The 16,304-nt window shown below is 42.3% G+C and overlaps 1 protein-coding gene across 5 annotated transcripts in view; it reads right to left on the bottom strand.

Moving 5' to 3' along the window:
* The window catches only part of elmo1 (engulfment and cell motility 1 (ced-12 homolog, C. elegans)), a 40,894-nt gene that overhangs the window by 15,204 nt on the left and 9,386 nt on the right, over positions 1–16,304 (bottom strand). For 4 of the 5 annotated variants that reach the window (XM_086062236.1, XM_086062238.1, XM_086062239.1 and 1 more), the window contains exons 2-6: positions 3,706–3,840; positions 2,333–2,373; positions 2,172–2,244; positions 2,052–2,102; positions 1,756–1,925 (exon numbers count right to left, since the gene is read on the bottom strand). In XM_086062236.1, the coding sequence (XP_085918362.1) occupies positions 1,756–1,925; positions 2,052–2,102; positions 2,172–2,244; positions 2,333–2,373; positions 3,706–3,783 (413 nt within the window). In that variant the 5' untranslated portion in view covers positions 3,784–3,840. Of the gene's footprint in view, positions 1–1,755; positions 1,926–2,051; positions 2,103–2,171; positions 2,245–2,332; positions 2,374–3,705; positions 3,841–8,346; positions 8,486–16,304 lie in introns of those variants that run through there. The other variant, XM_086062237.1, reaches the window with a different exon arrangement.

Below are 16,304 nucleotides of genomic sequence, written 5' to 3'. Positions count from 1 at the left end.
ACGTCGAGGACGGGAAATCCGAACCCGAATTCAGCTTGAAAACTATCGGCTTGCAGGAGGACCCATTGTCAACAGCTGAGGTGTTAATCTACTAATTAGAAGACATTTATGTCATAAATGGTCAAATAAAAAGGCTACTGTAAGGATATTTTTGAGAAAAAAACATCCATATTGCAGCTTTAAAGTAAAAATAAGCGAAATAAAATAAAAAAAAACATTGAAAATAAGTCAATAAAAATTTAACCACATAAGTACATAAAAATATATGAAACAAAAATAAAATAAAAATAGAAATCAAATAGAAAAAGGTCAGTTAGAATAGGTAAAAAATTGTTAAATACAAATGTAATAAGTGAATGAAGAAATAAAACAAGTAAAAAAAAATGATAACTACATTTAATTAAAAAAAAAAATAGAAAATAAATATGAATTGATCATATACATAAAGTAATAAAAACAAGCACAAAATAAATGATGTAAACAAAACAAATTTCTTGCAACTATAAATGTGCGAATTCTAAAGTATTTTTAAAAAGTTGCTATATTTTTGTGACATTGGAATAATAATTAAAAACAACCTTTAGATTTCTACAATTACAAAATGATGCTTTTAACAATCAGCTGCTTGCTCGTGCCAGTAGAGGGCGCCCTCTGCCTTTCACTTGTGCAATGCACTGCACACGCACGCACGCACGCACGCACACACAAGATATGATTAGCATAAAAGGCGATTTAATGAGGTGTCAACATGAGTGCTTCTGCGAAGGCTGCAGGCAAACGGCTCTGTTTGAACGTGCAAACCTTTATTTGCCACACAACTTGGCAAAAACACACTGCCCAGTGTGTTTGCACTTGTGTGCGTGCGTGCGTGTGTTCACGTAAAACTGCGCACACACACACACACACACAAACTCCCCATCGCGGATGAAAAAGTCCAGCTCAGCAAAAACTGCCGTGACTTTTATCAACCTTCAGTTTAGACGGCCACTGAGGAGGGCAAAAGTATTGGGACACAACAAACCGCATTTAAGCATTCAATCTGTTAGCATCAATAATGAAGGAACGGACATTTAGACAAAAGACTGCAGAAAAACACGGAGACAGAAAATTTAACAGGACTCAAAGGCAAATAACAAAATAACACTATATTGTAATACTGTTCAAATTTGACATACAATAAACACTGAGACGCTAAATTAACAAAAATTGAAGTCACATTTACAATATGCTATTTTTTTTTTTCGATCCTCCCCAAATAAAATCCTAATTTACAAGAACAAATCATCTTATTCTGAGAATTATGTCATTAATTTTATTTTTATTTTACTTACTTAAATAATTGTACAGGAGTAGACAAAATATAAAACCATTTTCTGAGTCATAATTTTTCTTATTGAAGAAAAATTGTCAGAATTTTATAGACAAGTATATGAATATGAAAGAAAAATAGATTTTCAAGGATAGATTAGCATCCAAGCTAATGCCGAGCCTCACGTGAAGGTGTTTTGCTTCTTTTGAATAATGGAGTTCATTTCGTTATTAATGAACTTCATGATCGTGTACATGTTTAAAGCACGCCGTTGTTCTTTTATGTTCCGTTCCGTTGCAAGCGATTTGCCGCCATCTTGTGGCATCTACACACAATGACAATTTGCAGATTTTTGCTGCCGCTGCTGTCCCAAGGCTCGTGCCCTCTTTCCCGAACGGCATTTTGCGCCCAATCCCCCAAAGATGGAGGCGGGCGACGCGACTTACTCGGTGCCGCTCTCCACCATCTGCGTGAGCAGCGAGATGCCGTCCATGTTGATGAAGTCCAAGGCGAAGGTGACGTCCCGCGACGCGCTGGCCAGGTCCTTCAGGGCCTCCAGCTTGGCGTCCATGCTGGACGACTGGATGCGCTCGTGCAGCTGCAGCGCCGTTTGGTACTGACAAAAGACGCTACGGGTCACTTTTACGGCTGTTACCTGCACAATCGAATCTGTGGCATCCAACAACACTGTAGCTCTGCTTCTCTTTATGACAGGATAATGAAGAAATGCAGCGCCACTTACGGGAGAGGTGGTCAAGCGCAGGATGGAGCCGTTCTTGATGTCGTTGCGATTCTGACAAAAACAAAAATATATATATTTTTTAGATAACATTCAAGTATTTTTTAAATATGATATTTCTACCTTTTCTGTGATGTAGAAATTGGTGGCGTCGGCGATCTGCAGCGCAAAATTTTCATGATTCCCAAGAGACCAACTGCAACAAAAACATTTCATTCATTTATGTGGACGGTTTTGACCGTGACCCAAATTTGTTGGGAAACGCGACTTTTTTGTCGACTAACCCTTCGCACACTTCTTTGATGATGGCGGAGAGCGGCTTTTTCTGCGAGAAGAAAGAGACCAAAAAGATGGTTAGTCGAGAGTTTGATGTCTAGAAAGAAAAAGTTGGAGCCAGCGCGGTGGTCGAATCATCGCACTTGTGTAAAAAAAAAGCAACCGCTGCCTCGTACTCAAATACGCATCTGATATAAAACAAGACAACTGAAGATAATTTCAAATAATTTAACAGTTAAAAACGACCTTAAATTGAACTGGAATATGTATGTAAGCGCATGCTTATGAATTACAGTTAAGAGGCGAGCGGCAGCAAATTTTTTAACCAAACAGACAGAATTTTGGTAGCTCTACATTACATATTCGGGGCAAACAATTTTGTAAAACTATAACAACAAAACAAACAAAGAACAACAACAAAACAAAAAAACTGTGGAATTTCATAGTTCCGAAAATTGCTTGATTTTTTTTAAATTGAAAAAAAATCACCAAATTCATTTTTATTTTTTCCAATGATTTTTTAAACATACACATTTTCCCCCCAAAAATGTAATACAAAAAAAAAAAAAATTATAATAACATTTTCAAAATAAATTTTTTCAATTGAATTTTAAATGATAAAAAAGAAAAAAAAATCTCCAGAACTGAATAAAAAATGTTTTTTAAATTAATTTTAAAAAAATCCCCATTTTTTTCATAATTGAACTTTAAAACAAAAATAAAAAAATTCAAAATTGAATAAAAAAAATTGAATTTCAAACCCTCAACAAAATTATTTAAATAGTTTTTACCTCAATATTGCAATGGTGGTTTATACACACACACTTTATCCCACCCACATGCCATGGGGGTGTTTCGACACCCACACTTTTCCCAGGGGAAAGGGTTCAATACCCTCATTTATTACCAACAAAAACTGAGAAATTGTGTATAGTGCAGATGTGCGCACACGCATACGCGTACACAAACACTCAGACACAATGGTTTGGTTGAAGAGGGCGCTGGCATGGCATGACTCACGCCGCCATATGCCGCCACGGGCCCTTTGTGTGCGGATGAGGAGGGATGAGGAAGGTGGACCTGAGGTGCGTGCGTGCGTGCGTGTGTTGACATCGACAAGAGGCGACAAAGGAGGAAGAGCACGCCGCAACGCAGCCGCATCGCAGCCGCATCGCAACACCTCGGAGGCAGGAGGACGGCAACATCTGCAGAGGTTGGCGCGCCGAGGCCTAGCGCGGCGCCCGTTGCCGTGGTGACGCCAAACTTTTACTAACGGTGGTGCATGCGTGACTCATGCACACACGATAACATAACAGGCCACATAATGGCATCTTCCAGTCAGCTGTGTGTGTGCGTGTGCGTGTGCGCGTGTGTGTGTTACCTGGTCAATCTCCATGAGCTTGGGGAAGGCCCCCGGCCACTCGATGGCCACCTTGAGGGTGTCGGCGGGCGGCGGCATGGCGGCCTGGGAGCTCTCGCGCCTCTTTGGCTAAAGCTACGGGACGATCATCCACACCTGCAAAGACAACAAACGCACCCGAGTCACTTCCGACACACGCACTCACGAGCGCAAAGTTCAGTCAAATGCACTGAAAGAAAAACAAATTACAACATGAGTAGACAAACGTAAAAAACAAACAAAAAAACACCTCATAACGATCGTTGTGATCTTCATGACGATTGTCGCAATCAGCATCAACATCATCATCCTCATGATGATCTTCATCATGAGGATGATGATGATGATGATGATGAGGATGATCATGTCATTATCGTGACCGTTATCATCATGGCAATCGCCTTCATCGTCATGAGATCGCCATCACGGTGACCATCATCGTCATCACCATGACGATGGCTGTGATCTTCGTCACGATCATCTTCGTCAAACACTCATTTGAAACCCTAACCGTGACTTGAAACCCGAATGCTAAATCCTAAGCCTCGCAACATGAACTGTGTCTTTTGCCACTTTGGATCCCGAACGCAAAACCCTGCCCGTGACTCGCAACCCTCTGTCTCACAAGCCTACTTGGAACCTGCGTGCGTGATCTTCCAACCCGAGCGGCGGCGTTAGGAGTGAGTCAGCCCATAATAATCCACAGCAGCTTTCTTCCCGCGAGCGGTCGCCATGGCAGCGGCCGCATCAATAGCGAGCATGCATCTTTCTTTCCGAGGCCTGACGCTTTGTCACCCCCCCCCCCCCCCCAACCACTCCAAATTAAGTGACTCACTCTCTGGCCCCTCCCCCCACCTTCTCTCCCCACCTTCATCATTCACATTTGCATTCATTGACCAACACCGGGCAACTGGATGCCCTACCCCACGGAAAGAAAGAATGATGGAGTGACCTCAGTGACCAATCCATTCACTTCACTGTTGAGTGTGTTGACTCCCTTCCTTCGATTCATTCGTCATCTTTTCCTCAGGCTGCAACAAGCATTTGCCTTCAAACCCTAACTTGAGACCCTACTTTGAAACCAAATGGGAGGCTTCAAGCCCTATTCAAAACCCTAATCCAGACTTTACCCTGATTTGAAACCTTGTCTTAAAATCCTAATCTCCGTTTTGAAAACCTGACTCAGGCTTTATAACTTGAGCCCCTACTTTTCAATTTCAAACAAATAACCCTGGCTAGCTAAAACGCAATGTGGAAATGTCCCATCTCGACAAAGAACTCACTATGCCAATGCTAATAATGCTAATGCTAAGTGAACCAGATAGCCAAGGGTGCAAATCCTGGGAGGGGTGACTTGAGAGCTGTCATGTGATCACACAGAGGGGTCCACAACAACAAAGTGTGCCGGTCTCAGGTTGCCGGCGCAGCCCGGCGCACGGTTCAAATCAAAACGGAAACTGGAGACGAGGCGTCGTTCGCCAAGCACGACCTTTCACCTCCTGGCTGCAACGCTTGCAATTTGAGATGCACTCAAATCGAAATCATTGTTAGCGGGGTTATTACATTGACACGGAGAATTAAACAATCCCCTTCCAAACAAAACAAAAACTTAAGACTTGTAAAAATACAAAAAAAGCTGTTGTTCAATTTTGTTTACGTTTCCTTCTAATACTTAGCACAAAAAAAACGATTTCCTCAAAATACTGACTAATAGCGTAAAAATGTCAACATGCTTGTCTTTTTTTTTTTTTTAGCATTTTTTTGTTTCCTTGTAAAACTATGGTCTTGTAAAATTGACGTTAATCTAGCAAAAAATTATGCCTTTTTCATGAAATGTTACCTTTATTTGCATAAAATTTAGATGATTAAAATTGGATTTTTTTCCCAAATCTTCTCCTTCTTTATAATTAAATAAATATTTTTGGGGGGTAATTATATAATTATAATTTTAGATAATATTTTTTCTTACACAACTAAGAATTTTCATGTTGCATCATAAAAATGCACTTTTTTGTCAGGTAAAATTTATAGTAAAAATAATTTTTGGCAAATAAACATGTCTTTTTTTTTCTTGTAGGGTAAAAATTATTCATTTGGTAAAAATTAAAACATTTCTCATCACTACGACTTTATTCTCCTAAAAAAAAGTTATTATATAATATTGTAAAGTCAAAAAATAGCCCAGAATAATTACTTTTTTTGATAAATTTAGCCTATTCATATAAAATTAGAATATATTTGGCTAAAAACGTAGATTTTTATGTTAAAAATATTAATGAGTATTAAATGAGTGTTAAATGTTTGACACTTTGACCGCTGCCATTGACAAGGTCTGGATGGCATTTGGATTGTCGCTTGACATGAACACGACCGACGATTGGGTTTGCGGGGGCCGCCTCAAACCACAATCCAACATCAAAGCCACTTCACAAAAAACAAATAAATAAAATACATTCAGATGTTTTTATCTCATTAAAAGACCACAACAAAAGGCAAGACTCTTAACTTTAGCACGGCAGCATAAAAAAAAAAAAAAAAAAGCAAGGAAGGCCTAACCGCCCAATCCCGCCCTCCCGCCCGCTCCGCTCTTCATGTGCAACTTTGAAAAGCCGCGGCAGACAAAAGATGCCAAAGCGGCCCCTGCGTCCGCTTTGGCGTTTTGGCCACAAGACGATCGCGTTACCCCCTCCAGCACAGGCGTGTCACGCATCAAAACACGCAAAAAAAAGTACAGAGGAGAAGCTTTCCAAACGGAGAAGATTTAAAAAAAAAAAAAAAAAAAAAAAAAAAGCCCCAGGAAAAGGAGCGGGACAAAAGGCTGAGGCGTGAAAGGGAAACAAGACAAAAGGCAACGAAAGAAATATTGTCGAGCGGACGAACAAGAGCTGCCAGGAAACAATGCACCCAAAAACACAAAAAGGAAAAACAACAAGAAAACAATCAAGTTTGATCATCAAAGCGGCGCGATGTTCGCTCACATTGACGTGGTGGAAACTTTTCATGACAGCGCGTCAATCTTCATCACACGAGTGTGCACGTGTGGGAAAATACTGGAAAATACTGGTTTCTGGTCAAATTCTCTTTCCCCCCCCTACAACTTCTCAGACTTTTATTTTCTACTTTAAAAAAATTCCATTGGAAATTCACATTCTGCAGTATAATTTTATGTATTTATTGAACCACAAAAACATGGCGCGACTGTCAAGTAAGAAAGAGAGGATTATGCAAATAAAACAATGCTGCATATGAATGACTCGGCATCACACGAGGGACTCAAAGGAAAGCCAAACCTTTTCAGTTGCAGTTTGTCAAGGGAAATGCAACACAGGTGTGAAGCACTTGTCAGAATAGTAACAACAGATACATCAGGGGTGCTCGAGTTGGGTCCTGGAGAGCTCCTATCCAGCCTGTTTTCCATGTTTTCTCCACTAACACACCTGATTCATGATCACGATCGTTATCAGGCTTCTGCAACGCTTGCTGATGAGCTGATCATGAGATTCAGCTGTGCCGCAAGAGGGAAACATGGAAAACAGGCTGGATAGGGGCTCTCCAGGACCCAACTTGAGCACCCCTGCTATACATGTAGTGTGATTTTGTCATGGTGCATTCTAAGGAGCGTGGTTTCACAAGGGCCTCGCTACAATGCTGCAAGCAGGATATCCTGTCAAGAAAACACACACACACACACACACACACACACACACACACACACACACACCCACACACAAACAGGGGAAGCTTGCGAGTGCCTCCAAACCGCAAACACGATAAGAAATGTAGCCGGCGAGCGGGCGGGCGAGCGTTCCAGCTGGCCGAAGGGAACAATAGTCGCAAGGGGACGGGAGACGAGTTACAAGACTCGGACGGCCCAGACTTAACCGCAAAGATACTTTCCTCTTGTGACTCGGCCCCGCCCTGACAGCGCCTTTCCGCAACACTCTGCGCGGCGAGCACGCGTGCTCCGGACGGGCGACGTCTCAGCGCCGCCATTGCGCTCGCCTCGCACGTCCGACATGATAGCAGCGCAACGCCATGAAGTCACTTGGCTACAAAAACGACAACAGTTGTCAAATTTGGATTTTTTTTTCATTCATTAAAATGTGAACTTGGAAAATAACATAACATAAAAATGATGACTTTCTTGTAGAATAGTTTCTTTTAAAATTAAGAATTTCGGTCAAAGATTTATGATTATTATCATAAAATGCCAAATTAAAATTAGGATTTGTTTCTTGTCAAATCATTATTTTTTTTAAATTGTGACTTACAGGACTTTTCTGGTAAAATTATGGGTTGTTTTTTTCAATTTTCACTAACTCGTAAAATTCAAATTTTTTTGCAAATTTCAAATTTCTCATAAATTGTGATCTTGTAAAATTACCAGTAAGATTTTTTTTCTTTTAAAAGTTGTTGACTTAAATTGCAGTCATTTTTTTCAAACAATATTTTAACAATTCATGCAATATTATGCTATAAATTAAAAAAAAAAATCTTGTAAAATTTGGACTATTAGGTTTTTCTCATTCATGTGGCCTGTAAAAATTTATAATGTTTAACTGTAAAATGAAGACCTAATATGATCCCTATTGTTCCAAAATCTTGCCTTGCAGGTGGACTCACCTCACTTGACCCATGCTCGTTTGTTTCCAACCTGCTACAGCTATCATCCGGGAAAAAAAGTGTGAATCTTTTGGCGTGGACATGCTAGCAAAATGCGAGCCGTTAGCGGCGGCCGCCGCAGAGGAGCATGAGGGGGAAGTAGGCGTTTGTTGAGAAAAGAGGAAAAGAGTCAGCGCGGGCGAGCGAGAGAACCAAGAGGAAGCGTGACGTCGTTCCAAAAAATGTCAATTAATGACTCATTCATTGAGCTCATTGAGCAAATATGTTGGCTGCAGTGGAGGAACTGAGGACTGTTTCAGCACGAACGTTATCATGACATGGACTTGCAAAAAAAAAGAAGAAGAAGAAAAAAAGTGTCGGCTGCCCCAACATCCGGCGCAACAGGCTTCACTTCTCTGTCAAAAGCATCAGCGGTTACAAGCCGCATTGAAGGCGTTCGTTATTTGTACAATTTTGACATTTAAGTCCTGGGACCGGTCCTGGGCAGTGGGCTGCCTGGAAACAGCACCCCCTAGCTAAGCGAAAGCACTATGCACATGACAACTGGCCCTGCCTACTCATACGAGTACGGCTTCTTATATAATGCAGACTTTTCCTACTCAACGTCTTTCAAAACTAAATACTTGGAATATTAAGATTTTATTTCTTGTAAAAATGGTAGCTTTTTGTGCAAAAGTGACTCAAAAATGTCACTTTTAAAAGTGTTCTTTTAAAAAGTACATGTTTTGTCATGATACTTATAAAATTGACTTTTCATAAAATCAAAAACGTTTTTTTCAAAGCATGACTATTCTGGTGGTCAAAATTAGCAACAGTTACTTTAGATCGAAAACCTGCAGTTTGTGTTCTGTCCTCACCGGCCAGACTGGACCTCCGATGGGCCAGTTCTGGCCCCCGAGCCATATGTTTGACACCACTGATTTACAAACTTGATCTTAGCCTTCCAATTTGCAAAACTGAAGGTTTTTTTTCTTGTACAGTTATGAACATTTTATATGCATGGGTATGACATCTCATAATTTGCCTTTATGTTATATTAAATTAATATTTTTTGTTGACTAAATGATGGCTACTCTCCTAAAAATGTGTTTACTGGAATAAAAAAAAAACAGCCAACCAAAAAGGCTCATTTGCGAGATGCTATCCGAGTCGCAGGGAAGGTAGAATTTTCCCAGAGCGCCTCGTGGGAACATTTATTATTCAACGACGCCATCCACAAAGAGGAATAATCCACTTTACTTGTGAATCCTTAAAGGCGCCGATGATGATCCCGCCATGAAAATTCAGCCATTTGCAAAAGCACAATGTCCCTCCATCAAGCTCCTTTCATAAAAAAACGCACGTGACCGTGAAGCCACGCAGCGCAGGAAGCGACCCAAAGCCAGAGCAGGAAGCCTGCCTCGGATTAACGCGTGCGTCTTATCGCATCACTGGCGTGCGCGTCCTTGCGCCGGATCCATCGGGCCTGCCAAGCGTCAATCCACATGGACGCAAACGCCGAACCGTATCATGCGGTTTCTGCCGCCAGCGCGTCGTACGTTTACATCGACAGCGGATAACATCAATAATTATCATGTGCAGTTACAGTACAAGGTCTCCATTCAGCAATCAAATCAAATCATTCAGTGGTCTGGTGGTTCTCGCGTTGAAAAAGGAGCGGGAAGTTAGACTGAAAAACAAAATGAGCGCTAAATTCGGAACACAAAGCAAATCCAATAAACACGCTTTTGACCACTTTTTTTTATCTCGGAAAATTGTTGACTCATTTTGTAAGATTTATGACTGTGGGAAAATAGTCTTGCTTAATTATTATTAGACTGCGATTTATCTCATGCTATATTCCTAATGAATATGCTGACAAATGTAACGCAGGTATGTGACAATATCGCTCCAAACTCCTTCAGCATTTCAGGAGTGTTACATAAGGTGACCATGACCATGTTTTGGTTTTGCCTCCTGTTCACGTTCAAAAATAACATGGCGCCCTGCCGCCTTTGCGCGAGCGCGTATCGGTCGGCATCAAGGTCAGCGGTGCAAAAACAGGGAAACAACGTAACAATTAGGTGTTTGCGCTGCAAGGCTTTCGGAGCCATTGTTGGTGGTGTTAGCCTGGAGGCTGCGTAAGCCTGCGATGGTGCGAGCTTCTGCGCCTCAGCTGAGGTCAAAACATGCAAGCAGTGAGATCCCGAAAAGATTGTACAACCTCAAAATTCTTCCTAAAACATGATCGCATTAAAACAAATTCTGTGCTGCTTTACGGCTTACAGTGAGCGGCTACATATCGTTAGCCTAAGTCATTTTTAACTTGCTATCACAATACTATATAAAAAAAAATACTAACGTGCTTGCTAACAAAGTTTTCGTGTAGATTTTCTGTCATCCAAAGTAGCCAAAACTAAATCAAGAACTGTCCGATAACACTTCATCGCAGCTAATTGCTTGCTAATGAAGCTAATCGCTTTGTTACGATGCTAAACCAAGCGTCTAATTCAATATTCACAAATGCAAAGGCATCACAAAATTCCATCATGTGCAACATTATTCCATCCACATTCCGAGCTTTGCTTAAGAATACGTCGTTCAAATCCATAACCAATCGCTCAGACAATCAAATGACACACATTAACGTCTATTAGCATATTTAGCAGGCTGACCAAATAGCCGACGCGTCATTGAAATGTACCCTCACGCCTCATCTATCAATCTGAAACAAAAACATTAGCCTACATTACCGCCAGCATGACCTGATTTGATCTTTGACCAAATCCAAAGAAGTCGATAATTGCGAGTAAGAAGTGAGGAGCGGCCATTAAGCGACGGGTGACAGAGCTGATTACATCCTGCCTGCCTGGGTCGTGACCCCATTAATTACTTTAAGCCTCCTCTGTTAAGGTGCTCCCCTTGGGCCACTATAAATATATGACATAAGAGACGTTGCGGTGGGGGGGGGGGGGGGGGGGGCTGTGGGAGTACGAGGAGGGGGACAAAAGAGTCACACACGGTCCTGTAATGCCACTTTGCTCCTCAAGGGGCACCCGTGAGCCAGCGTGGTCTTTGACAGACTGTCATTTTCAGGTTATTCTTGGTTTCCCGAGTGGAGTCATACGTACTTGTAATACGAGGGTGGTGCTGGGTGCTGTAAAGGAGGTTTGGGGGGGGGGGGGGGTGTCGATGAAGTCCCGCCCGTGCCGTCTGGCAGGCGACAATGTGTCATCTGGAGCAGCAGAATCAAAGCTTATGAATTATAAATTAAGAGAACGGCCTGTTGCCTGTCTATGAAACACACACATTGAGAAAACAGGGGAGGAAAAAAAATGCTAATTAATTAAATATTTTGCCAATTAGTCATTTTAATATGAAGAATGAAAGGCAAAAATTCATTCTTGTTGCCTGTCTGTTTATGCAACACAGAAAACAGCAACGCATTGATTAAGCACAATTTTATTCATTTTTTAAATCACTCAGTCAAGTAAATTTACTAACAAAAAAAAATCATTACCAGGAAAAAAAATAATATAAACCCATATAAATAATGTGACATTTTGGTAGTGGTGAAGAATCTAATTATGGTTTGCCCAGTGGGGTGCCACACTGTAGCACCCCCGCCATTCTATACACTTCATATACCTCCCACATCCCCTCAGATTTACCCCCCCCCCACCCCCTTCCTCCACAACTTCCACTCATCATCAAAACAACAAAGATGGAGGCCATGCTTCAAGGGATGCGCCTGCCACCCTGAAAAAGTTTGAATCGTGTGTGTGTGTGTGTGTGTGTGGTCTTGTTTTTGTTACATAGTGGGGCCAACATTTCGGGATTTCACAGAGTTCTGGGGCCCACCCGTCCATGGGGGGCCATTTTGCTGGGGCCCCACAAGTTTAGAAATCTTTTTGAGGGTCAAGACTTGGTTTTAGAGTTTAGGTTTGAATTGGGTTATGGTTGAGGTTAGGGTAAGGAATAGGGGTAGGCAATATTTTTTGAAGATTGGGGTTAGGGGGAGGTGCTAGGAAATGCATTATAACAATGAGATGGCCCCCAAAGATAGTAAAACAAACCTGTGTGTGTGTGTGTGTGTGTGTGTGTGTGTGTGTGCGCACACGCGTGTGTGTGTGTGTGTGTCCAGCCAGGTCACGTGATCAAGGCGGGGATGAATGGTTCTTTTTGGTTGGGTGGAGGAGGAAGTCATGGAAACAGGTCTATAGTTCCATTGTCTGAATGTGTGTGTGTGTGTGTGTGTGCGTGTGTGTGTGCGCGCACGCTGCAGTCTTCATTCACAACAGAAGGACAACAAAAAGAGGAAACAACACCCCCATCATAAAGCAGCATCCTCTCACACCCCCGCCATCACTGTGAGTGGAGGCCGACAACCACGCGAAAGCTAACTTTAGCGCTTAGAAAAATAAGCCAAAAACGCTCCGGTGAAAACGAGGCCTTCATTGAAGAGCGGGGGGGGGGGGGGGGGGGAACAAAACAAAAAGGGAAACGGGTCATTATGACTCGCTCTAGTTTCCACATTGTGTAACCATTCAAATCCTACCCGTGTCGGGCAAAATTAATGGAAGCTCCTCGCCAACGGAGCATCCTGTCTGCTAGCTTGCTTCGCACTGTAAAAACTATGAATCAAAGATTCGTGGATTCCTTTTTATCACCAGGTTTGAACGAAGAATTCAGAAGATTTTTTTAGTTGATAAAAAACAGACTACGAGCAATGCAGACTGGCACCCGAAATCCCCATTTTCATAATCATATTGATGGCAGCAAAAAAGTTCTGGTTGGATTTGAAATGTTCACTTCTAACTACTACGGAAACGTTTTTCTTTTTAGTTAATGAAAAAAAGAAAAAATAAATTTCCAAAAAGGGATGGGGAGGATTTTAAGTATATTTCTTTGGATATTAACCGGAATCAAGACGTTTGTCACACAGAAGTGACGTCATCTAGCAGCAGCCAATAGAAACGCACCAACAGATGACGTCGCTCTAACCAGATAATCACATTCCGAAAGGACGCATAATGATGGCCGGGCGTACGTACTAATTAAGTGGCGTTGGCGGCTGCTGACAGGTGCGATGAGAAGAAGCGTCTCCATCACCACGAAGAGGTGGCGTGCATCTCCCGGAATAGAAACGCCTGCCGCTGCCTTCATGCGAGAACACCAGCGCGTTGCTAAAGGCTACGTTTGGCTGCTTTCATAAACGGAACATTTGCAGGCCCGTGGCGCCACTCGCCCGCACCTCGTTAGGCGCCGTCCTTTTGCTAATGCGCCATGCACGCGTGCAACACATCAAGTGTAATAATAAGAATAATCATTTTCAATCCGAAATGGTCGGATTTTGCGGTTTTGACTTTTTGGAGATAGAAACGTCAGTCGCAGTGTAGCGAGTCTAAATTTAGGGTCATAAAAATTCTAAAGTACCATAACGTAAGTATATATAATCCGAGGACAGCTAAAACATACTCTATTAACTATTAATTTGAACATTTCTATATAAATGACGACCAGTGAATTATTAATCGTTGGTTAAAATCAAGCGACAATTTCCTTCATTTGCAGAGCATCATTAGCCGCTTTTAAGCTAAAAAGATTCGTGACTCGAAAGCTTTTCTAGTGTGTGTGTTTTTTTGTAAACATCAAGCGCTTAACGGCACATGCTTGTGGCAAGCTGGCATGCGCGCCGTGGTGTTAAATGGGACGTGAACCATCGGTCATCTCGGGTCAGGGAATTTCCGGTGCAAAAGCCGACGGGATAGGTCGCACGCAGATGTGAACTGCGGCGAAGGGTTTTCAACGTCTGGCGTCCTTGGAATCGATGGCTAGTAAACTTAAAAGGGCTTATATGGCCCGCAGCTTCAACAGCGCTAACGACGCGCGCTATCAATGTGTGTCGTGAATAAATGTAGTGAAGAACATTTAGTGCTTGAGAGTGAGGCAGTCAAACAAAAACATTTAAATTTAGGTCAAGCCAATTTGGTCAAGTTTTTGAAAACGGCAAATCCAGAAGAACGAGGAAGAGTCGCAACGAGGCACTGACAAATGCGCCGCATTAGCATTAGCAAAGTGACTACGCTTCTCAACCAAGAGACAATGTACCACGTATTGGGGCCACGTAGAATTTTTTTTTTTAGAGGGCGGGGGCAATATTCCGAGAAAAAAACGTGCAAATTTGCGGCCAGAGACAAAGACGCCTCACTTTGCGAAGGTCCACACCCAAGAGGATCAAGCATTTAAGTCAATTTGTTAAAATAAATATTTACTTGTACATTTCTGTTTCCAAAATTATTATTTACACATTCATACATTTTTGTATTTTTTTTTTTTTGCACAAGTAACTAAGTTGATGTGTCGAATCTGCTGCTCTCCGTCATTCACTTGCATTGACCTAAAGTATGCTAGCCTCTGATTGGTCAGTGTTAGTCAGCTGATCAGGAAGTCTTGTGGCTCTAGCTGCCGTGTATGCCGAGTAAAGTTTAAATGAACAATGAATCCGTCTCCATTCTGTCTCTTTCCATTTTCTAAACGGTGTGTCCCATTAACCACCAACGAATCCTTGAAAGTTTCTCAGGGTTTTTTCTCGCAAATCTGCCACTTTATAAAGTTGCCACTTTATAGAGTTTTTTCTTGGAATATTGCCCCCCCCCGCCCTCTAAAAATGATATATTTATACATGTGTCACCGTAACAATGACGCAATGCAGCTACAAAACGACAAGTGGGTTATTTTCTCATGCATAACAGTCTGAAAACATGGCTGCATTAGCTTGAGTCCAAAACAGGAAGGTGCGCCGGAAACGTATGCCGACTATGCAGTGGGTGTTGAAAGGGGTACGAGCTTCACTTGGCGTGTGTCTCTCATTGGAACCTTGCTCTTCATTTAGCTAAATTCCGCAGCTCAGAGGATTATCATGCCCACTGAAGCAGATAATAACCCAAAGGTCATATCATCATCATCATCATCATCACCATCATCACCACCACAACTGCCTCTTTAATAGCAAAGCGTGCCGAGGCTCGGAAACAGGGTGAGGGTGCCGCCGGTCTGTTTTCCGAAAAGAATCTTGCTGCCAAGTGCCAGTCTTCTGCCAGTCATTGTGGCCGAGCTTTTCCCCCGCCGACTTTGCGCGCTCGCCTATGCCGAGATGCAAAAGAGCAGGGGAGGGAACGTTGGGGATTGATTTGTGGCTATTTTTACCCGTCCTACTTGAACCGAAGGGTTCAGACGCACACCAGGAACAAGTCGGCTACAGTCGCTGACCAAAAATTGAACATCAGGCGACGAAAGTCCAGCAAATTCATTCATCAATCAAAGGCCTAAATCTTAATTAGACATCACTGGAAGGGTAAGGCATGAAGTGAACAATGGCGATAAAAGCCCACGTGAACACCCGAGCACAACGGGAGAAAGTTTCATAAAAGGTAAGCAGAATCGTTCCATTTCCCGGCTGACCGTGACGAGCTCGCTTTACTGCACACTCTTGACCAGAGCAGACAATTACTCGGCTTATTAAAAACCATAACTCAGACGAGCGGGCGGGCCCGCAAGCAGCCAAGTCGTTAGCAAAAGCGTGTGACCTACTTTATGGCCAGTCATCAAGCTTCGCCGCCGTGCTCCGCCCACACCCAATGACCGAAACTTCACTTTCTTTCCATTTAGTGTCGACCATCTCTATATAAAATATGGGGTTCAAATTTGGTAGCAATCGGGGAAAAAATAAATCTTCAAACGGTCAAGTTGAAGCAAAAACTTGCAATGTGTGTCTTTTGGGTCATGGCTCGTTGAGACTTTTTTTTTGTGGGTTTACTCATCACCACCAAATTTCATGTGCTGAGTGAGAGCGGCTTCGGGGGCTGGAATTTAAAAAAAAAAAACAGTCTCGAAGATGCTCCCTCAAACCAAAATGGCTGACTTCCTGTGTCTTTTAAGCACTTGCTTCTTGGGACTTTTTTGTGGGTTTACTCAAG

The sequence above is a fragment of the Leptonotus elevatus genome, chromosome 19 (assembly GCF_054856555.1).
Source record: "Leptonotus elevatus isolate MCC_2025b chromosome 19, RoL_Lele_1.0, whole genome shotgun sequence".
Classification (NCBI taxonomy): domain Eukaryota; kingdom Metazoa; phylum Chordata; class Actinopteri; order Syngnathiformes; family Syngnathidae; genus Leptonotus; species Leptonotus elevatus.
The sequence above is the reverse complement of the archived record's forward strand: the minus strand, read 5'-3'. Positions and strand labels throughout refer to the sequence as shown.